Source organism: Capsella rubella, unplaced genomic scaffold (assembly GCF_000375325.1).
Source record: "Capsella rubella cultivar Monte Gargano unplaced genomic scaffold, Caprub1_0 scaffold_3, whole genome shotgun sequence".
Lineage (NCBI taxonomy): Eukaryota > Viridiplantae > Streptophyta > Magnoliopsida > Brassicales > Brassicaceae > Capsella > Capsella rubella.
The window spans coordinates 202,093-229,783 of NW_006238921.1; the positions used below are offsets into that span (position 1 = coordinate 202,093).

General features: G+C 38.5%; 8 protein-coding genes across 13 annotated transcripts; 6 read left to right on the plus strand and 2 right to left on the minus strand.

Annotated features, from left to right (window-relative positions):
* The first annotated feature begins 46 nt into the window (after positions 1-46).
* On the plus strand, positions 47-1,764 carry LOC17891736 (mediator of RNA polymerase II transcription subunit 11). Of its 3 annotated transcripts, XM_006298781.2 has the most exons (4): positions 51-244; positions 321-385; positions 488-604; positions 1,334-1,764. In XM_006298781.2, exons 2-4 carry the CDS (start codon positions 332-334, stop codon positions 1,508-1,510), a joined length of 348 nt encoding a protein of 115 aa, XP_006298843.1. In that variant the 5' UTR covers positions 51-244; positions 321-331; the 3' UTR covers positions 1,511-1,764. The 3 variants fall into 3 exon arrangements, with proteins under 3 accessions (XP_023642115.1, XP_023642116.1, XP_006298843.1); XM_023786347.1 differs by having other exon boundaries at positions 47-244; positions 321-604; XM_023786348.1 differs by lacking the exon at positions 321-385 and having other exon boundaries at positions 50-244.
* Positions 1,765-5,517: 3,753 nt separating this feature from the next.
* On the plus strand, positions 5,518-8,877 carry LOC17892716 (alpha-dioxygenase 1). Its single transcript, XM_006297118.2, has 10 exons — positions 5,518-5,669; positions 5,814-6,077; positions 6,217-6,366; positions 6,476-6,609; positions 6,999-7,215; positions 7,320-7,465; positions 7,569-7,796; positions 7,880-8,082; positions 8,165-8,408; positions 8,501-8,877. Exons 1-10 carry the CDS (start codon positions 5,562-5,564, stop codon positions 8,724-8,726), a joined length of 1,920 nt encoding a protein of 639 aa, XP_006297180.2. The 5' UTR covers positions 5,518-5,561; the 3' UTR covers positions 8,727-8,877.
* A 481-nt stretch (positions 8,878-9,358) lies between these two features.
* On the plus strand, positions 9,359-11,549 carry LOC17892638. Its single transcript, XM_006298174.2, has 8 exons — positions 9,359-9,687; positions 9,781-9,939; positions 10,131-10,199; positions 10,338-10,460; positions 10,549-10,785; positions 10,878-10,985; positions 11,110-11,161; positions 11,307-11,549. Exons 1-8 carry the CDS (start codon positions 9,589-9,591, stop codon positions 11,336-11,338), a joined length of 879 nt encoding a protein of 292 aa, XP_006298236.1. The 5' UTR covers positions 9,359-9,588; the 3' UTR covers positions 11,339-11,549.
* Positions 11,550-12,343: 794 nt separating this feature from the next.
* LOC17893628 (U-box domain-containing protein 4) lies at positions 12,344-13,773 on the minus strand. Its single transcript, XM_006300174.2, has one exon. It carries the CDS (start codon positions 13,606-13,608, stop codon positions 12,538-12,540), a length of 1,071 nt encoding a protein of 356 aa, XP_006300236.2. The 5' UTR covers positions 13,609-13,773; the 3' UTR covers positions 12,344-12,537.
* Positions 13,774-14,028: 255 nt separating this feature from the next.
* On the plus strand, positions 14,029-15,488 carry LOC17892407 (V-type proton ATPase subunit G1). Of its 2 annotated transcripts, none has more exons than XM_006298792.2 (4): positions 14,029-14,114; positions 14,612-14,710; positions 14,914-15,014; positions 15,109-15,486. In XM_006298792.2, the coding sequence occupies exons 2-4, from the start codon at positions 14,623-14,625 to the stop codon at positions 15,250-15,252; spliced, it is 333 nt and encodes a 110-aa protein (XP_006298854.1). In that variant the 5' UTR covers positions 14,029-14,114; positions 14,612-14,622; the 3' UTR covers positions 15,253-15,486. The 2 variants fall into 2 exon arrangements, with proteins under 2 accessions (XP_006298854.1, XP_023641887.1); XM_023786119.1 differs by lacking the exon at positions 14,029-14,114 and adding an exon at positions 14,189-14,259 and having other exon boundaries at positions 15,109-15,488.
* A 111-nt stretch (positions 15,489-15,599) lies between these two features.
* Positions 15,600-21,364, plus strand: LOC17892988 (GPI ethanolamine phosphate transferase 1). 2 transcript variants are annotated; one of them, XM_006296840.2, is made up of 18 exons: positions 15,600-15,987; positions 16,108-16,299; positions 16,434-16,589; positions 16,750-17,043; positions 17,446-17,663; positions 17,764-17,838; positions 18,056-18,122; positions 18,391-18,716; positions 18,821-19,054; positions 19,136-19,323; positions 19,423-19,564; positions 19,650-19,758; positions 19,846-19,948; positions 20,036-20,225; positions 20,350-20,448; positions 20,547-20,605; positions 20,690-20,795; positions 20,946-21,364. In XM_006296840.2, exons 1-18 carry the CDS (start codon positions 15,738-15,740, stop codon positions 21,111-21,113), a joined length of 2,976 nt encoding a protein of 991 aa, XP_006296902.1. In that variant the 5' UTR covers positions 15,600-15,737; the 3' UTR covers positions 21,114-21,364. The 2 variants fall into 2 exon arrangements, with proteins under 2 accessions (XP_006296902.1, XP_023641885.1); XM_023786117.1 differs by lacking the exon at positions 15,600-15,987 and having other exon boundaries at positions 16,129-16,333.
* Positions 21,365-21,541: 177 nt separating this feature from the next.
* On the minus strand, positions 21,542-26,428 carry LOC17890791 (CRM-domain containing factor CFM2, chloroplastic). Of its 2 annotated transcripts, none has more exons than XM_006296687.2 (13): positions 25,619-26,428; positions 24,872-25,391; positions 24,654-24,784; positions 24,170-24,487; positions 23,930-24,086; positions 23,482-23,774; positions 23,281-23,340; positions 23,141-23,197; positions 22,936-23,046; positions 22,575-22,748; positions 22,289-22,490; positions 21,958-22,088; positions 21,542-21,846 (listed from the first exon to the last, which is right to left on the minus strand). In XM_006296687.2, the coding sequence occupies exons 1-13, from the start codon at positions 26,315-26,317 to the stop codon at positions 21,634-21,636; spliced, it is 3,066 nt and encodes a 1,021-aa protein (XP_006296749.1). In that variant the 5' UTR covers positions 26,318-26,428; the 3' UTR covers positions 21,542-21,633. The 2 variants fall into 2 exon arrangements, with proteins under 2 accessions (XP_006296749.1, XP_023641068.1); XM_023785300.1 differs by having other exon boundaries at positions 21,782-21,869.
* Positions 26,429-26,501: 73 nt separating this feature from the next.
* Positions 26,502-27,691, plus strand: LOC111831377. The gene has a single exon (XM_023785302.1). The coding sequence runs from the start codon at positions 26,602-26,604 to the stop codon at positions 27,559-27,561; it is 960 nt and encodes a 319-aa protein (XP_023641070.1). The 5' UTR covers positions 26,502-26,601; the 3' UTR covers positions 27,562-27,691.

Here is a 27,691-nt window from a genome sequence, read left to right on the forward strand (position 1 = left end):
AGTAGAATTCGTGCCGTTTTAGCGTGATTAAAATCCTTCTCTCTTCTTTGGTTTTCCCCTTTCACCACCGATCTGTGTCGCCGTGTCCCGATTCCTCAGCATCTTCCCTCCGTCGCAGCCTCTCCGTTGCTGATCTTCATATCGCCGTAACATTCACAGTGTACTCCCGTTGATTCGAAACATTCCGTGTTCTCTCTTCGTCTCTGCCATCTTCACAACCTCGCGGTCGGCGTGTTCGATTCAGGTACTTCCCACTGCTCCGATTTGAGAATTTCGTGTATGTGTATGAGTGGATTTGACGTTATTGTGATATATCTCAGTTTCGAGTCCAATGGACCCGCAGACGCAGAACACTTCGTTGCAGCGACTCCAGAATGTCGAGAATGTGAAAATTTCGGAGCACTCACTCTTTCCTTTGAGAATTATATGGAAGGTTACAGAGTTATTTGATGTGAATGTGTATGCGTTTTCTGTGTTTTCGGCGCAGAGAGTTGTGAAGGTTTTGGAACTAGCTGGAGGAGTGATGGAAGAACTCGCGAGCCCTTCTGGACCTAAGAAAGAGTTCGTTAACAGCCACTGCCGAGAGTTTATGCAATCTATGAAGGTTCTTAACTCAATCTCTTCTTCACTACATTGGTGCTTGACCTTATGGTTTTTGAATGATGGATTTCTGATTTCATTTGGATTCTAGTGTTTTGATAAACTAGCTTAAGGATGAACATTTGGGCTCATTGACACACCAGTCTAGATTAGTATTCTTACTGGCTCAGTCTCTCTTACATTATATATGTCATCCTTTTCTGGGGATTTGGTATCTTTTCTCGATTGTTGATCATTTGGGCAATTTGACACAAGTCTATATTAGGCTTCATTACATCGCCTGATCAAAGTTAAGGGCTATGTTTAGAATTTTAATGATGGGTTTAGTCTTCAAGACGGCCACGGCATTTCGTTTGCGGCTAATGTACTTGTTTTTCTTTGTGAACATATGGTTTCATGTCTCACCATTCTCTATGTTTGTATTCCCTTCCTGTTTCTTAGGATTTGACATTGTTCTTTCAGTCTTTAGCAGTTAGGCTTAAGGTTTATGAGTGATGGATGCTGATAGTTTCATATTAGATAGGGCCTGACTGTTCGAAGAACATTTGGGAATTCATTTGACACAAATCTTGATTAGAGATCATTACATTCCATGAACAAGTAAAAGGCTATTTTTTCTTCTTTTTTGTCTGGAGTTTTGATTTCAGCTTAATTGTCTGATCCATGAACTTATTCATCTTGGACTGTGCATATAATGTATCGCCAATCTATAATACAACATGAAAACTTGCAGGATATTCAAGTGACACTAAGGGAGGAGATCAAAAGCGCTTGCGAGTACCGTCCCTTTGAGAAATGTGATTACAACGCTAGAATAGCTAATGAGATCTGCTTCCAGAAGCTTGAATATGTTCTCACGCAGCTTGATGATCTGAAACAAACTGCTGACCGGTATCCTTCTTCTGGTTGAGATTGCTACAAAAGAAACTTTACGCAGATTTCTCGTGTTTGTCACCCGTTATTGTGATATTGTTTCTAGATCAGTTGTAGGTTATCCCATTAAAGTATTGTATGTCTGTTTTCTCTTGCGTATGAGTGGTTTGCTGCACAAGTAAGATCCTCCTACTTACTCCATACGTATTAGATTTTGCGGAAAAAAAAAGAGATTTAGGTGAATTTAATTTGGTTAGAACATCCATCTTCAATGAATCTTTTTTTTTTTTTTTTGTCAACAATAACAAAAAGATTGACTTATAACAGCCAATTAGAGGGACAATTGTTCACATGCAGAACAGGAAGCGGCGTGGTACGGGCATTCCGTGCCAGCTTATCCGCTTGGATATTAGCGCTTCGTGAAATAAGAGACAAAGAAAAAGAAGAAAATTCCTCTCTGTCAACAGCTATGTCATCCAAGTATACAGAGAACGTCGGCCACTCAAACGGGGAAAACACCATCTCCACCAAGTCAGAACAGTCTGTAAGAAAAACAACATCTCTGTGATTGTGCCCGATCATACATCGCATCGCCCACACCAAGGCTTCTACTTCAGAATGAAGAGGGGAAAGGCTCCGTCTCAAATTCCTAGCTCCCATCGATGTTGATCCATCCCAAGCGTGTTGGCAGAACCAACCTAGACCTGCAAACTTATCTGTCTCCTTCCAAGAACCATCAATGAAGCATCATCTTCAATGAATCTGTTACAAGATATCAAACCAATTTTGTGTTAGACAGAACCGGACAAAAGTTATTGTGGGTAAATGTATCATTATAAAACAATAAAACGTTGTATGGATGGATATTATAGTATGCTGTATGGATTGAAAAATTTGGGAGCAATAGAGTTAACAACTTAATACATAAGTGGTCGAAGGAGAAAAATTAAGGTTTAGAGTTGGAGATGAGAAGTGGAACGAAGAAATCTAAAGAGGCAAACGAGAGGTAGATGGAAGATGGAAGAGCCTTATCTGGCGACGACGATTTGGAGGAGGAATAAGCCAAACCGGTGAGATAACGGTGAATGCCGGTATGATCCGTCGAGCAAACCGGACATTTAGATGACGAGTTTCCCGTCCAGAGATTGATTGATTACTCGATGCGCCTTTCTCTATCCCACATGGAAAACTGAATATCGAAATGCCAACTTTGTTACTTTTCTTCCTTCCATATCCAAAAACCTACCTAATACCTATCTTGCACAAATTTATATTTTAAATAAATCTATTCTTATTCTGACTCGTTACTACTATTTAAGAAAGAAAGAAAGAATATACACCTTTGATTTCTCATAAATACACAGAACCATTTACCAAGTGACATTTTTTAAGCACAGTAATATCGTATGCCTGGAAAAAATAATAAAGTAAACTTGTGTCAAATAAAAAAGTAGTAATTAACATCATCTCTAATCTTTATGAATTGACGTTTTATCGGTTTAACAATGTATCAACGTATGGTCCATACCACTAGAATTTAGGTTCATAGGATTTGGTAAACCTACGATTTCTTTGTCATCATACAACCTATCTACGATTGTACCGCCGCCATCATTTTCTGCTCTTTTTTTTCCCTTTTGATTTTGTTTATTTTGACTTTATATATCATATATATATATATATATATAGTGGATGAGTATAAGTTTTCAAAAAAATATAGATATAGTGGATGAGTATATATATTTAAATATAGTATATAGTGGTGTAGTTGGACGGCGCGAGTTGGTCTTATAGGCATTATAGTAGTAGCGCCACCAGATGGTTTTAATAATGAGTTATTTTGGTGGTTGATGATGAAGCGTCCGTAACGTTGATAGTTATTATAGACTTATAGTGACTAGCTAAGTTGTAACGCCACCAGATGGTTTTTACAACTTTTCATATTTTAACTTATATAATTAAGGAATATGCATATGCAATTATATATGCATGACATGGCTCAAACGAACGTGTGCTTTCCCAGTTCTCATGATACTCATGCTGGCTAATGAATTACAGCGTTTGTTGTTTTTAAGTACTTACATGATATTTATATCATAACATTGCTTCATCCCAATTTATATCTTCATCTTGATAATTCTCGTCTGCTGACCCAAATTATAAAATTTCAAATTAGCTTATCTTTGTTTTAAAACAAAAAAAACGTATAAATATTAATAACTAATACTATATATATGTCAACTTAGGGCACCTCATACAAGACCGATTTCGTGTACATTTTTAATTGTTGATATTCTTAATTGGGTCAAATCCACAACTACGACATATGAAAATGAACCAAAACTCCATCCCGTATAATTTGTAAACGCAGACATGTCTGTCTACTTTGAATACAATTCACATTTTCTGCAGATTATAAAAGATATCCAACATGCATGTTTGTTTCTATATCATATTACATGACGTCTCCTTATAAATCAGGTTTTTTATTTTTTTTACTGGTCACCTACAATACAGGTTTCAACTCGTAATTAAAACTCTAGATAGTAGTATCTAAAACGAAATATGTTTTTTCTTCAAACAATACATATAATCTATTAGGAGACGAGTATACTCACGCAAATTTGGAACCTAAGGATCAATTGAGAAGTTATAATGTTCAGGTATTTGGTAATCCAGACGTCCACTTTGACTTTACCCTTTCGTTTTGGTGCCCCCGGGCGGCTCCTTCATGTGATTTATTAAAAGATTTTCTTAATAGACGTCAGTCTCATGATACTTGTCAAGAAAATACTAAACATGAACCTGGTTGAAGAAACAAATAGATATCCCTCGTCGAAGAGTTAACTTGTAGGACTTTTATAATTATGAGGAAAACAAACAAACTTCTAGATTTATATCGAACGCTCAGCCTGCTAAGTAGTCGTGCAAATTAAGCAACTAATCTTGGTGATGTTGAAAGTATATATATATATATATATATATATATATGTAGTTTACATTTTTTTTTATTTTTTTTTGGACAAATATGTAGTTTACATTTTATACTAATAGTTTTGGAAATCACCAGAAATTGCAGTATTTAATTTAACATATTATATTAAAGACATTCTTACATTTGGTCTGTCTGTAACGTACGTGTACATACATATCTTTAAAGAGCCCAAGATTCGGACGTTTTCTGAAAAAAAAATTCAAATATAATTACAGGAATAGGGCCAAACTAATCAATTTTCTCTACCTGCTTCATGATGGCTGTGTAGCCTGCATGATACAATTATGTTAAATTAATGGTCATTATTTTTTAATTTTTTTTCTATCAGTATATGGACCATTATTTTGAATGGCAATCGATCTTTAATTTTAATATATTTTTGTTTGTGTTTAAAACCGACAGAGTAACAATTCAGCTTGACTGAAAAATTCAGTGACAATTTCTTTCATCACATTTTGTTAATAGTTAATACTTAATATATAACTTCAAAGATGACTTACCAGTCCTGCCATATACACTCATATGGATACTAAGGTTTATTTCATGTTCTCAGTAGTTTTTTTCATTACAAACGTATTTGTTGGATTCTGCAAGTCCAGATGAATTATATCATCATATATACGACATTGTCAATTGTATATGGTCAAACTTGCACATATTTTATTTAGGAGAAAAAAAGTTTCATTCTAATTCGATCGAGTTGCAGTTAAATAATATATTAGATATTAATCATGTGATTGTCTAATCTTGAGACTTGGCTTTATAAATCACAATGATACAAAGTTAATGAGTCGTCGCATTTTCATATTATTATAATAAAAAGAAAACAATGATATAATTATTGACAGTTGCTTATACATATATTTTGGAAAATAATGATAATTATAATTGACAATCTCAAAACAAAGAGTACATAAATTTATGAAGACAAACCAAAAAAAAAAAAAAAACTCAATTTGATTTGAAGTAGTGTATAAAGTTGAACAGTCTTCTCCCTTTTCATGGTTTATGCTTATAAATAGGCAACTAACACCAAGGCTTATTCTTCACATAATAATATCTTAGATAACTCAGCCCACAAAAATTGAAGAGGATGAAGTTAATTACCTCTCTAATCTCTTCTATTTTGCTTAAATTCATCCACAAAGACTTCCATGAGATTTACTCAAGAATGTCCCTCCTCGATCGTTTAATACTTCTTGTAAGTACATAATCCATCTTTTCATATATACATATGTATATGCACGTAGAAACAGATCCACACTTTTCATTTCTTTAGAATTGAAGTGGTGTTTTGTAAAAAAAAGGTAATATATATTAATCTGACATGGTTACATTGGTGCAGGTCGTCCATGCAGTGGATAAGATGGTTCCATGGCATAAGCTTCCGGTGTTCTTGGGTTTAGCCTATCTTGAAGCACGTAGACATCTTCACCAAGAATACAATCTTCTCAACGTCGGTCAAACTCCGGTCGGGACTCGGTTTGATCCTGCTAATTTCCCGTACCGGACTGCTGATGGAAAGTTCAACGATCCGTTCAATGAAGGCGTCGGCAGTCAAAATAGCTTTTTCGGAAGAAACTGTCCTCCCGTCGATCAGAAAACTAAGGTACCTACTACATTCATACTTATGTCTATAAATAGTGTCTTCTGATTTTTAATTACTAATACCAAAGAATAGTTTTTGAAATTATTAAAAAAAGGGGGTTTAATAATAATTAGCCTGGTTTTATGATTTTATTTTGTAGTTACTGAGGCCAGACCCTATGGTGGTGGCGACAAAACTATTAGGAAGGAGGAAGTTCATCGACACAGGGAAACAATTCAATATGATTGCAGCTTCTTGGATTCAATTCATGATCCATGATTGGATTGATCATCTTGAAGACACTCACCAAGTTCGTCAATTCATAATTTTTCTCAGTTTAATCCATTAATTGCACATGCAAACTTATCATATGCTTTTAGACGAAACAATTAATTTTGGTTTATCCCGGTTAAAAATAGATCGAACTTGTGGCTCCGAGAGAAGTAGCGAACCAGTGTCCCTTACGCTCCTTTAGGTTCTTCAAGACCAAGGAAGTCCCTACCGGCTTCTTCGATATCAAGACTGGTTCGCAAAATATCCGTACACCTTGGTGGTAATTATTTTATATATCTTACCTATTTTTATAAAATCATTAAAAATGCGTTTACCTATACTATAATGATACACATGGCCTATACGTTTTTGTGGGATCGGTTAGGGTCATTTTTTTTTTGGATCATTTAAGTTTAGAAAATTTGATTTGATTTAATTAGGTTTTTTGTTCGGTTCTAAAACTCGTTTTGAAATTTAAAATTTACTATTATATCAATAATAATATCATTAGGTTCTTACCAAAAAAAAAAAATATATCATTAGGTAGACGATATATATGGACGACGTAAACACAGCTCCATGCATACAAAGCATACGGATATAATGATGATATGTATGAATATATATATATAAGTACAAATAATTCAGAGAATAAATTTGATTAATTAGGGATTCGAGCGTCATCTATGGAAGCAACTCGAAAACAATGGATAGAGTGAGAACTTATAAAGATGGGAAATTAAAGATATCGGAGGAGACGGGTCTCCTTCTCCATGACAAGGACGGTATAGCTATCTCCGGCGACGTTCGTAACAGTTGGGTTGGCGTCTCCGCTTTGCAAGCTCTCTTCATCAAAGAGCACAACGCCGTATGCGACGCCCTCAAGGTTTGATATTATACGAAATTTTGAATATTTTCTTTTTGTGGTACATGCATGATACCCAAAAACAAAAACTAATCCAATCTGAAAATATATATATTTTAATATAGGATGATGATAATGATTTGGAAGACGAAGATTTGTACCGACACGCGAGGCTAGTGACCTCAGCGGTGATAGCCAAAATTCACACCATAGATTGGACAACTCAGCTTCTCAAAACCGACACTTTACTTGCTGGAATGCGAGCTAATTGGTGATCAATAGCACACTTTTTTATTTTCATCTATAATTATTTAATGACGTTACGTAGACATGTTGCAATCTAACACTTATGAATATTTCCGTGATGAATTTAGGTACGGAGTACTAGGAAAGAAGTTTAAAGATTCTTTCGGACATGCAGGCAGTTCGATCTTGGGAGGTGTCGTGGGTATGAAGAAACCGAAAAATCATGGAGTCCCTTACTCTCTAACCGAAGATTTCGCTAGCGTCTATCGAATGCACTCTCTCTTACCCGACCAACTCCAGATGCGTGACATTGACGATGAACCGGGAACTAATAAATCACTACCGTTGATTAAAGAGTATGTCTCTATATACATATCTCCTATTTTGAAGTTTCTAATTATTCAAAAAAAAATTAAGGGTTTTATTTCTTTGAACTTAGGATTTCTATGAGCCATTTGATTGGCCTCAAGGGAGAACAAACCATGTCTCAGATTGGATTCACTAAGCTAATGGTCTCAATGGGTCACCAAGCAAGTGGTGCCCTTGAACTGATGAATTATCCATTGTGGTTTAGAGACATCATCCCCCATGACCACAACGGCCAAGAACGTTCGGACCACGTTGACTTAGCTGCTTTAGAGAGTAAGTCAATTTCATCTCAGCCGTTTAATTGTTGTTTGAATTCGAATTCTGACGTGATTGGTGGATTCGTCGATTATTTTAGTCTATAGGGACAGGGAGAGGAGCGTCCCACGGTACAACGATTTCAGAAGAGCTATGTTTATGATTCCGATAACCAAGTGGGAAGATCTAACGGCTGATAAGGATGCTATTGAAGTGCTGGATGACGTCTACGATGGTGATGTGGAAGAGCTTGATCTTCTCGTGGGACTTATGGCAGAGAAGAAGATCAAAGGCTTCGCTATCAGTGAAACTGCCTTTTACATTTTCCTCCTCATGGCCACAAGGTATGTTACGTTATTTGGTTGTTACAAATGGAATCATTAATATATAGTAGAATAGAAAAGCTGAATTCATTTTCTGATACTAATTTAAATAGGCGATTAGAAGCGGATAGATTTTTCACGAGTGATTTCAATGAAACGGTTTACACGAAGAAGGGGCTTAAATGGGTGAATACTACAGAGAGCCTCAAGGACGTGTTTGATCGTCATTATCCTGAAATGACCGATAAATGGATGAACTCTGAAAGCGCATTTTCAGTATGGGATTCACCACCAGTTACCAAAAATCCAATCCCTCTCTATCTCCGAATCCCTTCTTAGATCGTTCTAATATGTATATGCACTTTGATTGAATTTTCATATATTTATTTATTGGCATTTTGTTGGTTGTGAGCAATGTGACATTGTAAGTTTATTTGACATCAATCATGTACTATATTATACATAAAGAAATATATTCTATCATTAAGTTGTTGTTTTTTCAACATTAGGGCACAACATGCCAATCTATTAGTCAATCCCTACATTCGTAGGAGACGGGACGAATAAGTCCACTGCGAGCCGACACAATCACACTAGGAATCGCATAAGTTGTTTGTTATAAAATAATAAATATGTCATAATTTTTCATATCATTACCTTTTCATTATAAAAACCAAGATTAAAATTAAGCTAAATTTAATTAATTGATATTATTTTCATAAGAATTTTTTAATATATAAACCACACAACAAATTATTATCATTGAAAAGATTATTTCTTTGAGAAGATTATTATTAGAAATAGATAACTAGAGAATGACGCTAGACGACAAGTAGTTTTGTTCGTATGACACGGAACGACACAAGTGCCCCAAAGATTGAAAGGCTAATATTATTATATTGGGCTTAATTCCCGCCGAAGCCCATCATTATATTTGTCTTTCTTGCTCCGTTCCATCCCATCCCATCCCAGCACAGCAGCAGTCATAAGCTAATGCGTTACGATTAATGAGCTGAGTGTGAAATTCGGAAACCAAATAGGATTCTCTGTTTAATTGCTTTCTGGGGACTTGGTTCCACTTTCGCTTGACTAGGTCTTAGGGTTTTTATGTGATTTCGCTTAACACCTGAAGATTTGGGATTTTAGGGTTAGGATCGAAATTTAGAGATATTCTAGTGTTCACTGCTTTAAGGGTTCCACAATGGAGGATGAGAAAGATGCGTTTTACATCGTTCGTAAGGGAGACATCATTGGTGTGTATCGAAGCTTGAGCGAGTGTCAAGAGCAAGCTGGATCATCTGTAGTTTCTCTGTTTCTGTTATCTTATTCACTGTTGAACTTGATATCTGCATTATTAGGACTTACATAGATGATTTTTTGTTTTCCGTTTCAGGTATCAGATCCTCCAATGAGTGTGTACAAAGGATACAGTTGGCCAAAAGGAGCAGAGGACCTGTTCTCTTCTTTTGGAATTAAGAACGCTCTCTTTTCTGTCAATGCAAGCTATGTCAAAGATGATGCTTTTGGGAAACTCATTCCTTGTCCTGTTCAGGTTAGATGCACACTCTTCATCTTACTAACATTCTTTTTAGGAATCACTGTTTAAGAGAGAGTCATGTTAGTGCAGATTTCATACTGTCCAGGAACATATACCATGTTTACTTGTGTAATCTGAGACTGAGACTATTCCAGTTGAGTTATTATTAATGTTTTCTGTTCTGAACTTTTGATTTTGCATTTCAGCAACCATCTTCCTGCCAAGGAGGCACTTCCAACAAATCTTCCCCTGCTGCAAAGAGATTGCAGGGAATGGTAAAAAACTATAAATTTCGTCAGCTATAGACACAATTCATTATCTTTTGCTGCGGGTGTGTTATGTAACAGTAACCACATCTTCCTCAGTCTCTTGAAGATAATGATGAACTTTTTTTTGTGCCTCTACTCTTTCAGAGAAGTGATGAATCGGGTTCATTTTCCCCCAGTCCTCCGCAAAAGCATCTTAAGATAGAAAATGACATTGTTTATCGGACTATTCCTTCCAGTTTCTTAACTCGGCAACCTATACTTGAAAATGTAATAACACCCTACAAAATATTTCACTCATATGCCTGGTTTTCTTTTTTGGCATCTTCTTAATCTGTAGTCCGTCGTTTTCCCTCAGGATTCATGTACCATTGAGTTTGATGGTGCTTCCAAAGGAAACCCAGGAAAAGCTGGTGCAGGAGCTGTTCTCCGTGCTTCAGATAAAAGTGTCCTCTTCTATTTACGGGAAGGTGTTGGCATTGCCACAAACAACGTTGCAGAGTATCGAGCTCTGATTCTTGGTTTGAAGTCTGCTCTCGACAAAGGGTTTAAAAATGTGCACGTCCAAGGAGACTCAATGCTTGTCTGTATGCAGGTCCAGATAGAATTCAGCCACTTTTTTTATTCTTTGGATCATTCATGCTAGAACCTTGATTGTTTTGTAACTTGGATTCGTCAATGGTACAGGTTCAAGATGCATGGAAAACCAAACACCCGAAAATGGCTGAGCTGTGCAAACAGGCGAAGGAGCTTAAGAGCAAGTTTAAAACATTCCATATCGAACACATTGACAGGGTAAGGTTTTAAGAGTTTTATTGTGAGCTAACATCAAATATTTTTGGGTTTGGAAAATTTTGGATTCGGTGTTAGATAATATGACATGGAAATGACAAGTAATTGTAAGTTGTGTGGTTTGTAGGAATTCAATTCTGATGCTGATAATGAAGCTAATCGTGCGATTGGTCTGGCAGGTGAGAGTTTAAGACCTTTAAAGAGAAAATATGAATTCTAATTTTTGTTTGTGTATAAACTGGATCTTGAAAGAAATCCATATGCATCAAGCTAACCAGGTTTGAATAATTTTTTTTTTCTTTTGTCAACGCGTATCCCATCCAGAGGGTCAAACCATGGTGATTCCAGGCGGCTAGAAGAGATTACTACATCTAAATAGTTTAGTATTCATGTTTTCTTGTTTCTGGGATCGTGTCTTTAACATGCTGTGTGTTGGCATAAACATGAACATTGTGGAACATGTTCTCTTATCTCTTTTATTATGTCCCCCACCTGTTTAAATTTCAGTCACTTGTTCTCCAAGTTAAATTTCCAAGAATACGTTTTATATCATTGTTTTCTCTTTTCTTTTTCACCCTTCATATATTGTAAATTCTGTTGAAATTTTCCAAATAAGAATGTTTTATTTTTGTTACCAGGTTAAATTAGTTGTAATCATGTGTAAACTAAACCGAAATCTACTAAACGAGGCAATCCAATTCCTAATATCTTTGGGAATGTTGTTTGCTATTAATCATTATTGGTAGGTCGGATAGCCATGGAGTCATCAGTCATCGATGTCTTATTTTGGTAGCCACTGTTTCCCAGTTGCTGGTGCTGTCTGCTGATCGTTTTTTTTTTTTTTTTTTTTTTTTGCGGCTGATCGTTTTGAGCAACAAGAACGAGATTGTTGTCGCCATCACAAACCTCGGTTTCCAGTTTAAAGATCTTCCACCTCCATGTTATGTTTTTTGCTTGAAGTTACTTACCTACAGTCCCGTCAGCTTCAATAGCTAATTTGCTCTGTAGTCTGTACCAATGCTATGTGTTGACACAAACATCAACATGGCGGAACATGTTCTGCTGACCTCTCTTTTGCTCTGTTCCAGTCTGTTTAAACTTCAGTCACTTGTTCTGTAAGTTACGAATTCGCAAAACATGTCTCTGTTTCTTTCCCTTTTTTTTTTTTAATATATAAAAAAGTAAATCCTTTTTCTTCCATTCTAGTTCAATAATTTCTAAATATAAATGTTTCCTTTTGTCATTCAAAGGCCCATTCATCGTTTCTTTCTACTACAAATGGACGGGTAAATCAGTAACTAATCAATCCATGTGAGAACTGTTAAAACCAAACCGAATTTTATGAATCTGATCACAAAAAAAAAAAAAAAACCAAACTCAAGATAAATTACAAACCCACTAATTTTTCTACATGTAAACTATTTACATTTTTTTTTTCCTTTTTCTGATTTGTTTGTTGTTTGTATCTTCGCATTAACAGTAAAAGAAAAAAAAAAGAGTGTAAAAAAAAAGATCAAACAAAAGGGGAACAAGGAAATATCTAAAAGCTCACATCTCAGAGTTGGGACGATCTGCCACCATTACTAATGGATCTTGGTTGCCTTAGAAGCTCAATCAATGCCTCAGCCTTTTGCTTAGCTCGACTTGTTCCTGCCTGAGACAGAGCCACTAGCGGAGGTATCGCTCCTTCTCGAGCCACCATGGTTCTATACACAACACTCTCCTCACAAAGGTGAAGCAATATCGACACAGCCATCTCTTTCTGTCTCTGCGTTCCCGCCTCAACGATCTCCACCAGCACCGGAACTCCTCCTTCCTCCACAATCGCCGGCTTCGACTCCGGCACCGACATCAACAGACTCATCACAAACGCCGACTTATCCACCATGTTGGATCCGAAATCCGCCATCAATTCCACCAGCGGCTTCATAATTCCCGATTGTACGGCTCTGATTTTGTTCTCTTTAGCTGAGCAAAGCGAGTACAGAGCCGTGGATGCGTCCTTCTTGGCTCTGAATCCGCCTGTTTCCAGAAGATTCACAAGCAGAGGGATGGCTCCGGATCTTCCGATGGCGACTTTGTTGTCCTCGACCTGCGATAGACGGAGGAGAGCACAGGCGGCGTTCTCTTTAGCCGTGGGAGTTCCCATTTTCAAGGCCCTGACGAGCGGCTTAATGGCACCGGAAGAAGCAATAAGGTCTTTGTTCTCGTCGCAGAGGGAGAGGTTCAAAATTGCGGTGACTCCGTACTCCTGGAGCTGAAGATCCGAAGAGGAGATGAGAGAAATCAGAGGCTTAATGGCACCGGCTTTGGCGATCTTGATCCGATTCTCAGGTTTGTTCTTGGATAGGAGCCTGATCTCCATAGCAGCCTGCTTCTGCTCGTCGATCGAAGAGGAGGAGGAATCGAGATGCGCGACGAGATGAGAGATGAGATCATCGGAATTGTCAGAGGCGCAGGAGAGAAGGAGACGACGGCTCTCGGAGGAAGCGGTGGGAAACTCGCCGGATCTGTCGCTGTTGCAATCGCTGAAAGCGGAGGAGGAGTCGTTGACACTTATATCGCTGAATTTGCGGCCCATGTAGGTGAAGCCGCCGGAGCGATGATTCTCCATCTCCATCTCCATATCTATGGATTGAAGATCGATCAAAATCAAAGCATCAAAAAACGTGGATGCTTAGGGTTTGTTGCCTGTCAGGAATATTTGTTTGGGTGTGTGTGTAGCCAAAGGAAGAAGAATGAGCTAGAGAGAGAGAGAGAGAGTCTAGTCTACAGACAGAGAGAGAGAAGGAGCAATAATAATACCTTTTTATATTATTAAATAAATATAAGATGGGGTTATTACTATTATACAAAAGGGAAATATATTTTTTTAATGTTTTGCAGAGGTATTATTACGAGGCGTTGCTTCTCTCCACGTGTCTCGACGTTTATTTGGGCTTCTTGTAGGAGATAAGACCCACTATAAACGTGGGCTTTGATTTCTATTCAGTGTGGGCCCAGTACTCATGTTAGTCATACAAGTTTTTGGGGGGGGGGGGGGGGGGGGGGGAGTTAGATAGAGAGATAGACAGACGTGTTAATAGATTGGCTCTCCGATTTGATCTCTCTCCTCCGCGGAACAACAACAAGGTATGCGTCTTCTTCTTCTCTCTCTCTCTACTTCTCATCTTTCAAATGCGGTCGGTTTCAAATTTTCAATCGGAAGTCAAAATGTCTTGACTTGAGAGGATTTGAATACTCTACGGGGGATTAGGATTGCTGCTATGCTATGTAGGTAGGCTGTGCTAACTTAGTTTTAGATAAACTAAATCGTCATCATCGTTCCTCACTGCTCTTTTTGGGCTCTTAGATCTATTTTGATTCTGAGTCTTGTTTTGGCTCTGACTTATGTATTGCTAGATTTAACAGATCTGCTTTGAGTTATTGAGTAAATTATGTTATGTTTCTCTCTCCCAACATGTTGTTTGTGCTCGCTCGAATCCAACCAAATTTGCTGTAAGAAGAACAGTACTTAAGATCATATGATCGTAGTGATCAGTTAGATCGTGTGTATATTTCTGGAAATTAATTGCTATGTTTTGGACTTAATGGAAGTTCAAATCTTGTGTTATGGCTTTTTTCTCTAGGATAAACCAAGATGGAATCCAGCAGAGGTCAAGGTGGTATCCAGCAGTTGCTTGCTGCTGAGCAAGAAGCTCAACACATTGTCAATGCTGCAAGGACCGGTAATTTCTTTAGTGTTCTTTTCTCCCTTGTTAATTCTGTCACGTTGTGCTTTACAATCTGAAACTCTCCAACAAATAAAACATCTGTTGCTTGTTTGTTCACTTGGACTTGTCACCGTTAGATTTGGGGAGCATAATGCGTGGAGCTTTGGTTATGTGTGTTTTGAAAATTGATTTATTATATGTGTTTCTTGGTTTTGCAGCAAAAATGGCAAGACTGAAGCAAGCCAAGGACGAGGCTGAAAAAGAGATTGCTGAATACAAGGCTAAAACAGAGCAAGACTTCCAGAGGAAACTTGAGGAGGTAAAGAATTGAATAGAATGTCTTCTTTAGGCTATCCAAAAAGTTATTAGCTTGATTTTTTTTGTCTCTCTAAGTAATATGATTGTGAAAACAGACTAGTGGAGACTCTGGTGCGAATGTGAAGAGGCTGGAGCAAGAGACTGATGCCAAAATCGAGCAATTGAAAAACGAAGCATCAAGGATATCCAAAGATGTTGTGGAAATGCTTCTGAAACACGTTACTACAGTGAAGAACTGAGATTTATATAAACCAAGTATAAACAGTGGTTTGTGTAAGATGGTGAAAAAGTGGGAGTCATTTTTGAGTATCTGCTCTCTCTCTCTCTCTCCCCTTCTCTTGTGGTGTTTCAGAGACTCATCTGATATGATTATCGCTATTTATTCTCTCTGCTTGTTGTAATATTCTCTGTGTACTCTTTTTGTATTCATATCTCTGTAATAAGTTGAGAGCAGAGGAACTCATTGGATTATTTATTTTTCCTATTACTACTGTATGATTTATCGGTTAAAAGCAAATAAATCTCTCAATTGGATTGGGCTTGTGAAGAATTAGAAGCTTAAGGCTTGGACTTTAGATTAGTTACCACGTCCAACTAACGAGCACAGAAGAGAAAAGTCAGTGAAGAGGAGAAGAGTAAACAAAGAGAGATGGAGATTTAAGAAAACTCGCCGAGGAAATCTCAAAAAGGAAGTGTTAAGCTGTGAATTGGGAAGATCTATGAGATGAGGAGCGACGGGATCTTGGGAGTTGGAGGTTCGGATCAGAGTCGAGCTACAGCCGTCGTGGTCGCTAGTAGACGAAGATGGCTAAAGAGGCGAGAAACATGGCTCGTGGTTCTCGGTGTTGCACTTCACGCCGTTTACATGCTAAGCATCTTCGACATTTACTTCAAGACGCCGATAGTCCACGGGATGGATCCGGTGCCTCCCAGATTCTCTGAGCCGCCGGCGAAGCGACTTGTTCTTCTCATCTGTATGTATTGAAGCTGCTTTTTACTTCCTCATTGCTTTCATACTTAGTTTGGCAAATGATAGATTTTAGTAGATTGAGTGTTTGATTTTGGTTCTGCCCCGAAACTTTTCTGATTATCAGCGGATGGTTTACGTGCTGACAAGTTCTTTGAGCCGGACGAGGAAGGCAAATACAGAGCACCCTTCTTGAGGAATGTAATAAAGAATCAGGGGCGTTGGGGCGTGTCTCATGCTCGTCCTCCTACTGAATCTAGACCTGGACATGTCGCCATTATTGCTGGATTCTACGAAGATCCTAGTGCTGTCACAAAAGGTTTTCTTATTCTTCTTCTTCTGTGTACATGCTGGTAGTTACTTACCTAGTCTTGTCAGCTTTGATGTTTTGCCAAGTTCGTAGCGGCTTTTGAAATGTAATTGTGTTGCACCTTTTCTCTTTTTTTTTTGCAGGATGGAAAGCTAATCCTGTTGAATTTGATTCTGTTTTTAACCAGAGTCGCCATACATTTGCTTTTGGGAGCCCAGATATTATTCCTATATTCTGCAGTGCCTTACCTCACAGCACTTGGAATTCTTACCCGCACGAATATGAAGACTTTGCAACAGGTTAGTTTCGTGGTTTGAAAAACGAGGCATTGTATGCTATATCAATTATGTATCAGTATTTGGAAATTAGTTTGATTCTCTTGTCAATTTTCTGATTGCTTGGAAATGCAGCGCCATTTTTTTTTATCACTAGAATGACAGATGATGTATCTTGGTGTAGATGCCTCCTTTTTGGATGAGTGGTCTTTCGATCAATTTGAGAGCCTTCTCAATAGGTCCCACGAAGATCCAAAGTTGAAAGAGCTCCTCCACAAGGACAAACTTGTTGTATTTCTTCACCTTCTTGGTTGTGATTCCAATGGTCATGCACATCGGCCTTACTCATCAATCTATCTCAACAATGTCAAAGTTGTTGATAAGATAGCTGAAAGGGTCTACCATCTCTTGGAGGATTACTACAGAGACAATCGCACTTCGTATATCTTTACTGCCGATCATGGGATGAGCGACAAAGGTCTGCCTTTTTCTGTGTTATTCCTTTTGTTTTAAACCTTCTCATTAATTAACACGTTAGGGCATATTAGGCTACCAACGATTTCAGAACTGGTTTAAGTAGAGCATACTGCTATGGATTTAGATAGTTGCTCTACCATTTGTTTGGATTGTTTTGAGATAGGATAGTTTATGGCCTAAGATGACATGTTTTGGGGTATATATTTCGATTCAGCTACAGTTGTTTTCTCAAGTAGCCATATATTCCTGCCTTGCATTTTCCACTCTGTCATATATGGAAGGGTCCATAATTTCCCCTAGCTACCTGGTTAGGATTTCATCTGCATCTCCGTCTAATTTTCTTTGTTTCGTTTTGAGCTAATGATGGTAATGATACTTTATCTGAACCTGTTGCTACTTATAGGAAGTCATGGAGATGGACATCCTACTAACACTGATACTCCATTAGTTGCTTGGGGAGCTGGGATTAAATATCCCAAACCAGCATCCGGAAACAGTCACTCTGATTCTGTTACTACATTTGTCGACAAGCATGCACATGATATGCCTACACCTTATGACTGGGGCCTTCGTCGTGTTGAGAGAGTAGACGTCAACCAAGCTGACATAGCACCACTTATGGTTGGACGTTGCCCTAGTTTTTTATCCTCTCAGTCAAACAACTTAAATGTGAATCTGTTCTTTCAAGTTCTTCATTGTCACTCTTTGTTAATATCTGTAGTCAACGCTCTTGGGTTTGCCATGTCCAGTAAACTCAGTTGGAAACCTACCACTTGGTTATATGAAGTTGAATGAGGTATGTTCTTATATATGAACTCACTACTTGTCTTCTGAAATAGTTTAGGTATATGTTAATGCTACATTTCTTTCATCCAATCCCAGTTCCCTAGACTGCGCATGGGTGAGAGGTTGAAACTCAATAGGGAACTGGTTTTTAAATAAGAATCCGGATAGAAAGATGGCTGGGAGGTCCAGAGTTATGATGCTTTGTTTATTATTTTATGTATTTTTAGGCAGAAGAAGTTGAAGCTGTGCTAGCCAATACCAAACAAATCCTTAATCAGCTTCTTCGTAAGTCATGTATCCTTTTACTCACTCTCTAATATTAGCTTAACTTTCTGCACTATAGATAATAATTTCGTACTGTAGCATCACTTCTCATACCGATTTGTACCCTGCTTTCAAGCCTTTGACATTGTTCTTGCTATAATACAGTAGTCTTATATTGATTAAAAAATAAATCATTGTTCATGTTCATAGTTTGTGTTTTGATTTTGTACCTTAGAAATTAGAATTGTATATTTTCTACTCTTTTTTATCTTGGGCATGGTCTCCTTGACGAAATCAGATATAAAAAGCTCAAATTCCTTATTTTTCAAGCCATTTAATCCATTAGTCCACCATTCCTCATCGCTGAGTCAGATTGATGAGTTAATATCCGCCAAAAGTTATGAAGCTGCAATGAAATTGGCTGTGGACCTCAGAAACTTGTCATTAGAGGGCCTACATTATTTCCAAACGTATGACTGGCTAATGCTGATGACTGTAATTACCCTTGGATACACTGGATGGATGATTGTACTTGCCCTGCATGTCCTGCAATGTTATAGTTCACTCTCAGGAGATTTTTCCAGAAAAGAGAATTTATCTGTGCAGAAAAAAGACTCTGGAAAAGTAAACGCTTTAATCTTCACTTTGACAGCTTACTCATCATTTTTGACTGTTCTTGGTTGAGTAGGTTTCTTTTTCACACTTAAACATAAATCCTTTTGTCGCAGGTATACATATCAGGCTGCCTGCTGATGGCAATTCTCTCCGTGTTAAATTTGGTGGAGCATTCTCCCCCTCTTTACCATGCATATATTGGAATGACAGTTTTTCTATGGACACAAATTTTTAGTGAATACCGATTAATAAGGGGATTGTGGAGATATTTGAGGGAGAGGAGGGCGGGCTATTTCATCAAGCTTCTATTTGCTGCAGCTGTGTCAGTTGTGATTGTAGAATTATTGGTATGTGAATGGGATAGTCGAATAGTGTCATTAGAAACGGAGACATTGCCCTAATAGTTTTTTTCTTTCAACCTCCTGCAGGTTCATAGCTTCACTGAGAGAAAGCTTTACACTTGGTTTTTCTTGATAGCAGGTGTTGTGGCTTCAATTTTGTTGCACTTTTCAATCCCTTGGAGATCTGGGATACCATTTTTTGTCTGTATTTCTTGTTGGTTCCTGTCTGTCTTCACTCTGATGCCAGCTGAAATTCCTGACAATAATAACTTAGTGTAAGTTCTTTTACTTGCCCGTGCTTGAACTTTCCTCTGATTATTTTTCCTATGTTTTGTGGTTTAAATGACACTGATGGTACTATCTTTTGGTTGCAGAGTTATAAGTGGAGCTATTATTATAGTAATAAGCCTTGCTGCAAAGTGGCTGGACACGCATGCAGAAGGGAACAAATTTTGGCAGAGTATCACTTTTCATGAAAGCAGGATGCCGTTGTGCTCCATGCTATATTTCATACAGGTATAAACCATTTCTACTTTAAAAAAATAAAATTTTGGTTCTTCGTCTAATAACTCACTTTTTCTTGGTGCATATGGAAAAATAGATTTTTTTGGTTGGAGTGTCGTCGGTGATGGTGTTCCTGTCGACAAAGCACCGAACACAGAATCAAGAACTACACTCGTCACACCAGCTCATAAACTGGTTTGTTGCTGGTATATCCTTTATTAACTGTTCTGTTTGCATAATGTGTTTCTTTGTGTTTGAGTTACCGTTTTTTTAACCGTCTTCTATATTTGCAGGTTCTTCAATGGTTCTTCCGTTGTTTTCAGGAAATGGCATTCTTTCGCGATTAAGTTCAATATTTCTTGGTTTTGCACCTCCATTCCTTCTTCTGTCTATTGGGTTTGTCTCATTACAAGAGTTTGCTATAATTTAGAGTTTGGTTATATGGACTATTTGTGGTCTCATGTTTCGACCATTTGTTTACAGATATGAAGCTGTTTTTTACAGTGCACTTGGCGTTGTGCTTTTGGCATGGATATTGTTTGAGAATGCTTCTCATCATTCTAGCAAAGTAAAAGATTCATTTTTGTCAGAAAAATACTCAGAGGAACATGTCACTATCGGAAGCGATGAGAGATACTTGCAGCTATCTGATGTGCGGATTCCTTTGATTTTTGTAAGTCGTCTTCTCTGTATCCTTGTTTTTTTTATTGATTATTTTGATTCAAGCGAGATTATGATCCTGTTACATCTAAAAAGTAGCAGTTATATGATTTAGTATTTGGCTTGTGGTTCTATAGATGGTTCTGTTCAATGTCGCTTTCTTCGGAACTGGGAATTTTGCAAGTATAGCAAGTTTTGAGATATCATCTGTATACCGGTTTATCACAATCTTCAGCGTAAGTATCTACAAAATCTAGGTTTGAAATTTTTGGGTTTTCTTTTCTTAGAATCTGTGACTCCATAAGATCTTATGTGAACCGTTGCATTGGTACAGCCCTTTCTGATGGCAGCTCTACTTATATTCAAGCTCTTCATACCGTTCATGCTTGTCATGTGAGTATAAACACTGAACCAAACCCAGTAATGATTAGTATAAAACTAGTCTTTAAACCGTTTCCAAATTGCTGTAAATTGCAGATGTGCGTTCAGTGCAATAACGAAATTAGTGAGAGTACCAAGACTGGGATGTTACTTCCTTGTGATCTTATTTTCAGATATAATGACAATACATTTCTTCTTCCTGGTAAGTAAACATTCATAGCATCAAAGCAGTTGCTTTTTATGTTTTCTTAGTGTACTTTTTTAGCATCAAGCTACACTCTCGGGGACACATTCTTGCTTATGGAACAGTAATAGAGATTTACTTCCCGTGATAATAATCATATATATGCAGGTGAAAAACACAGGAAGCTGGATGGAAATTGGGAATAGTATAAGCCATTTTGGGATAGTGAGTGCTCAAGTGGTCTTTGTGCTACTACTCTTTGCACTAACGAACCTCTACACCAGAAGTATCCGAGTCAAGCCACTCTCAACCTCCCCTTCTCTCAAAACGCTCTGAAGCGCATAATTTTCAAAGCTATGGTTTTTTTTTTTCTTCTCTGTGAAAGGCGTTGTCAGGAGAGATATATTTGATGGGAAGTTCTAAGACACAGTGTAGCAAATAAAACCTTAGTTAGCACTTGGCACTATGAAATTTTTTCATTTGTAAGAAAAACCTTAGGAAGTTTTTAGTTTTTGTTAAAAGCTGTTGGATCCACTATGAGTTGTAGAGAAATCTATAGATTGTCTTCATTTACTTCTTTTTTTCAATGGCTCTGTCTCTCGTCACTATTCTTCTTAGGAGTGCATTGGAAAAAGCATTTACTCTTTGATTTTATTGAAACATCTTGTGGTCTGAGAGAACCAAACCAAAAGACAAAAAGGCACAACTATGACTTCATATGAAATTAATTATAAACCTGTTGACCTTTTTGGTAGATCTATTTATGGGCACAACTATGACTTCATATGAAATTAATTAGCTGATACAACTATAAGAAGAATATTCATCACCTTTTACATGGGAATAATTAAAAACGTTATTGCAATCCACATTCAAGTCTTATGGCTTCAATGAGAGCAGGAGACACGGGAGGAGGATCATCAACAAAGCTTTTCGAAGATGTTAGATTTATGGAGTTTTTGACATTGCTATTTGGGTAGAAGCTTTTCATTTCTTCTTCTGCACCCCAACCTCTGTAAAGTATGACTTTACTTGGCTCCTGCGACACCAGAAGCGCTCCTGTTTCTTCCTGCATAATCAATTCAATACCAACTTTTTTTTTTTTTATTCCAAGCCAAAAAGGATCACCAATAACTAATTACTGGGTACTTTTTTTTTTTTTGTTATATTGTGGATATACCTTTAGCTTTGCGATGACTTCTTGCACAGATGTTCCCTCGGCTCTCCCTTTAACGTTTACTATTGCTAGAGGGTTTTTCTGAAAATGCATCTTCAGTGTTCTCGCTAAACCAGTAACAACATTGCTTCTTCCTATAAATTGAAAGGGACAATAATAGTCATTCTCAATAACCATATGGTTCCATGTCTACCTACGACTTATATCCATTGATGATACAAGGCATTGAGGTGTTTACTTAATGAGCTTTATGGGAAAAGAAAAAGAAAGTATACGTATAGGAAATGAGATATGAATCAGGTGGTTTCTTAGCATAGAAGATAGAAAAACTCACCTACTGCAAAGGGTGGGCGCTTCTTCATCTTAAGGGCTTGTTTTCTCAGAATGAGCCTTTCTCTATTGGAGAGATCTGCGACCAACCCATCATTTTTGCTTTTCCTCTCTGTCAGAGCTGAGACTCGTGACCCACTTCCAGTTGATGACCCCAGTTCTTGTTTAGGTACCTTTCTCTCAGTATGCAGGAAGCTTTTTTGCGGCTAAGGTCAGCAAAAATAAAAAGGTAATTAATTAGATCTATCTACACATAGGGACGAAGAAGAAAGAGGAGATTTAGACATTACCATGGATCTATCATGAAAAGAAGAGGCCTTGGCAGAACCGGTTTCCACAAGCACAGATATATTTGCAGTTGAGTCGAGAGCGTTTCCCTCGTGTCTCTGAGACAAACCAGGTTCATCTTCTTGATGCTCATGACTGCTCGTAGTAAATGAGTCTACTTCACCTTCGTTGTCATCCTTCAAATATATTTACCAATACAGTCTCAGAATTCAGGCTCATATCTTAGTTATCTAGAGAATTTATTAATATTTAAGTGGTGTACTTGGAGCTAGATTTTTGCTAGATGCCTAGTTATCAGGCATATAAATATATATGCACATAAGCCAATTGCAAGAAACTTCGAGTAGGCGCTAAGAATCTTACCTCCCAGTTTTCTTCTCCAGAGGAAGAAACTGATAATTCAGAAGAATAGCCGAGTTCAATTTCTTCACTTGAATTCTCAGGTTCAATAAGCTGATTTTCTGTTTCTTCGACCTACATATAAAATATGGAGAATTGAGATGATCAAAGAAGCATAGGTGTAGCATCAAGAACTGGTATGAGTTTACTGAAACTGTAAATAATTTACCATTCTCATACTTGATTCCCCATCTGACCGTGTTTCATTGGTCACACTGTCCTCGACCTACCCTCAACCACCATTCAAATGTTATGACCATCTTTAAGGATTGTTTAAGCAAATCGAGCTGAGCAAAACGTATGACTTACCAACTGACGGTTCAATTCATCAATGTTGTTCGAAAGTTTCAACACATGCAGCTTCAATGACTGCAATAGTTCGAGCAGAAAAATATATAAAAGTTCACGTGAGGAATTCACAATATCAATTTGAAGTTTCCAGATAAGACGTCTTTTAGAGCTTACAGAAAAATTTCGTCATGTCAAGGATTTGTTATAATTTTTTCTTACCTTTCTACGTTGTGCCTCCACAGATCGCTTCAGCGCCTCTCTCTTACTGAGAAGTGTTTGAGGTCGTAGACATGATGGCCGCTCATAATTCTTTCCACGATACACAATAATTGCATAGCCTTTACTCACCATCTCCACAGCAACTAGTATGCCACCACTTTCTGCTTCCAAGATTTCTGCTACTTCGTGAGCAGCTTCAATGCTATGTTCATTACAAATAATCTTCACAAGTTCCCTATACTTCCAATGAAGATGCATGTTCTCTATTGTTCCATCAAAGACGCCTCGTCGACCTTGAGAACACAACAAGAGACGTCAGAACGAGACAGTTTACACCTAACACGTCAAGAAATGAGTCCATGAAAGTTACTCATTTAGCACAGATATTTACATGAAAGACGGGAACAGACTGCTGTCAAGTGGAAAAAGAGGGAAAACAATGAAATACCTAGTAAAAGGAAAGGCTTCATTTTTAAGCCAATTTTCCGTAGCATGTACTTTTCGTCATCAGTGATGCCCTCCTTGTCGATATTAGACTGTTGAGGACTCTCTCTACTCTCCAGCTCCGCCAGAATTTTTTCTGCATTTGCTTTCTTTTCTAATGCCTAAAGAGCAAACTGACCATTAACAACTAAAAAGGTCCCGCAAACCCGATGGTTTCTTTTATAAAACTTCTATTGAGGCATACCATGGACAACTTGATACTAGTTTTTTCCAGGATTGCCTCAGGAGATTTCCTCTGCCTTGATTTCATATGATGTGTTTGTACATGATCCTTCTTATATTCAGCTTCTTCTAGTTCGGTGTCGTCTGTAGCAGCCTGAGGCTTTATCACATCTTCATTTTTAGTCATCTTATTACCATGCGCACTTGAGTTCTCCATGATCATCGTTTGCCTTCTCCTCTCTTCTATTGCAGAAGAAACTGCAAATGGGAGGAAATCCTTTCCTCTGTACAAGACAATGAAATCTTTATCCCGAGATATCAAAGTCCCTCCAGTCAACCACTGCGACAGACAATATATTTTTGTCTCATCAATAGATATATTCAGTTATATGGGGCACCATAGATATATTCAGTTATATGGGGCACCAAAGGGCATAATTTCCTATTGTTTGCAAACAGAGCCACAAACAGTTTGATACTTAGATCATGTAAAGTAAACCAGCAACCTTTAACTCTTCAGCCATCAGCTCGCTATTTGTGTTCTGCACTCCTCTCTTCACTGCTATCTTGGCAAGTTCACATTTCTCCCAAAGCTTGACAATTGCAACAGCTAGTCCCTGCAAATTTCTATTTCTACCTGGAAGTCTCAGAAATAGGTAAGCCAGAATAAGTTTCAAATCTTTTGTGCCTAAAGTAAGCTAAAATCAGGTGAAAACAAGCTCACCTAAAGCAAAATGGCAAGGGAGGGGTCTACCAAGTCTCCTTATAGTGGTCATTTCATCATCAGTTAGTTTTGGACTCACGCCATATGGAAGAAGGCGAAATGGTCTCCTGTAGTCAGGTACTACGGCTGGCAGAAGATCACCATCTACTGGAAGGGGATCATATGCCCACCAATCAGTGAATCTAGGACCTAATCCTTCTAGCAATTGGTCTGCTTCTTCTACTAGCTGTACTTCCCCGGGTAATTGAAACCGAACCTTATCCGGGGAACCAACTCCTTGAATTAACAGGGGTTTAACCGTTTTACTAGTAACACTCAGGGAAGAAGATTCTGCAGTACTCTGTTTATCTCTACTATCAACCACTTCCTGATCCATAGATGATCCTCCTGAAGCAGTTTCCACAGAAGAATCATGTCCCAAATCCCGATCAGACACAAAATAAGGGTACTGGTAATTTACACCTCTATACAACAAAATCTTGCTTCCAGACCTCCAAATGACCAAGCCCCCAGTTTTCGTCTGTGAAATCAACCAGGATAAATATGAACTGTGTCAAGCTACAGAAATCTTACCACCCTAACGCAATATTGATATGAATGAGCCATTTTTGAAGACATATACACAGATCTTCATAGAATTTGGACTCAGAAATCAATCTGAAAATTTTGACTGTAAATTTTAATATGCCGAATTTGAAACACATAAGAAATCAAAACTAGACACGTCTCATGCAAACGTTAACGAACCTCCAAGACGTCATGAGTCCGTTTCATGTTCATTCTGGAAATATCTTCGCAGACAATCTTCACAACCTCCGTTGTCCTCCATCTCTCATGAATCCCATTCACGATCCCTTCCGTAATCCCGGCCTTGCCGATCTTCAGCTTCTTCGTCAACCTAATCCCCGCCGACCTCAACCGCCTCAGCTCCGCCGCCGGCAATGTCAGTTCCGCCAACGAGGGAACCTTCTCCTGCTTCTTCCTTTCAATCTCCGTTTCCTTCTTCCACACTCTCTTCAACTCATGGTACCTGGAAATGGCAGTACCCGACCCGGGATTCGGAACCGGGTAACTAGGCGTGCTCCAGCTTGTGTCAATCGTGTGCCCGACCCGGTTAATCGGAAGCTGCTTAGGCAACGGAACGAATATCTCTCCTGGTGAATTTTTACCATATTCTACTCCCGTGGTATTCCTAGCCGGCGACTCATGATTCTCTTCAACAAATCCAAGGCTACGAAGCTTCTCAGCGATTCTCTGGATGGCGGATTGAGGAAGCGTCTTCCGATCAGAGGAAGAGCTACGGACGACGAAAGAGTTCGCTCGACGGACATTGCATCGCGAAATTAGGGTTTGGGGAATTGGGAATGGCGGGAAAGTTCGATCGGGGAAGGTTTTGGGGAGTGTTATCAACGGTTGCTGCTGCTGGTGATACAGAGGCACCAACATTTTTCCACAGACGAAGCTTAATGCAAGCAGAGCTCACTATATCCTTAAGAGGCACGTGATTTGACACGTGATGGTTGTATTTACAGACCCAATGGGCCCATACTGAGTTATTGGATCACCAGCCTATATCCCGATTTTGGGTTATTCGGGTCGGGTCATTCCGGTCTACCAGGCCAGAGAGGTCGAGCTTTCTGTTAAGCATCAATGGCGGAAAATTCCAAATTTCCTCGAAGAAAGTATAACCTGGTTCCCAGAGATCTTGGAAGATTCTGAGAATTAAATTCATGGGTATATTGAGTTACGCCGTCGCCGGCGGTGGATTTGCAGTCATCGGCGCGTGGGAGTCACTCGACTCATCGAACCTGGATCCGAATCCATCTCCTGGTACTGATCCATCTTCTTCCCCAATGGCTCAGATCAGTCCTTCGCCGCCCAAATCTGTTGGATCATCTTCCATGCCCGTAGCTATGCTTTCGTCTCTGTTTATTGCGAACTCGATATTCTCCTTCTTCAGCTCAATCGGATCCCGCGATCGGGTCGGGTCGATGATCCAGTTACAGATCCTGGCGGTGGCAGTGCTATTCCTAGTGTACGCCATTCTTACATATCTGGTCAACTCCAAAAACGCTGTCTTTGTCGCTCTACCGTCTTCGCTTACGACGTTAGTGCTTCTCTTCGGCTTCATCGAGGAGTTCTTGATGTTCTACCTGCAGAAGAAAGATGTCTCTGGAATAGAGAATCGTTATTACGATCTCATGCTCGTACCCATCGCCATCTGCGTCTTCTCCACGGTTTTTGAGCTGAAATCTGACGCAAACACGCATCGATTCGCGAGATTAGGTCGTGGGATCGGTCTGATTCTGCAAGGAACTTGGTTTCTGCAAATGGGGATATCGTTTTTCACCGGTTTGATTACTAATAACTGTTCATTTCATGAGAAGAGCAGAGGCAATTTTACGATCAGATGCAAAGGACACGGTGATTATCACAGAGCCAAAGCTATAGCAACTCTTCAGTTTAACTGTCACTTAGCTTTGATGGTGGTTTTGGCTACCGGATTGTTCTCTGTCGTTGCAAACAAGAAAGGTTATCTCCGTGAAGATCACTCCAAATATCGGCCTCTCGGAGCTGAGTTGGAGAATTTAAGTACGTTCACTCTCGATTCTGATGAAGAAGACGTGATTGGAGAAGAGAGCCACGTAACTAAAGATGCTGGTCTCAATGGAATCAGCTCACACGATTGAAGGTACAAATCAAAGTTTCAGTCTGGTTTAGTTTCTGTTCAATTTAGAAATGTTGTTGGTCAATGGGAGGATTAAAGATGATATGTAATCAAACACACGAGAAGATAATAATAATGTTGACTCTTTTGCA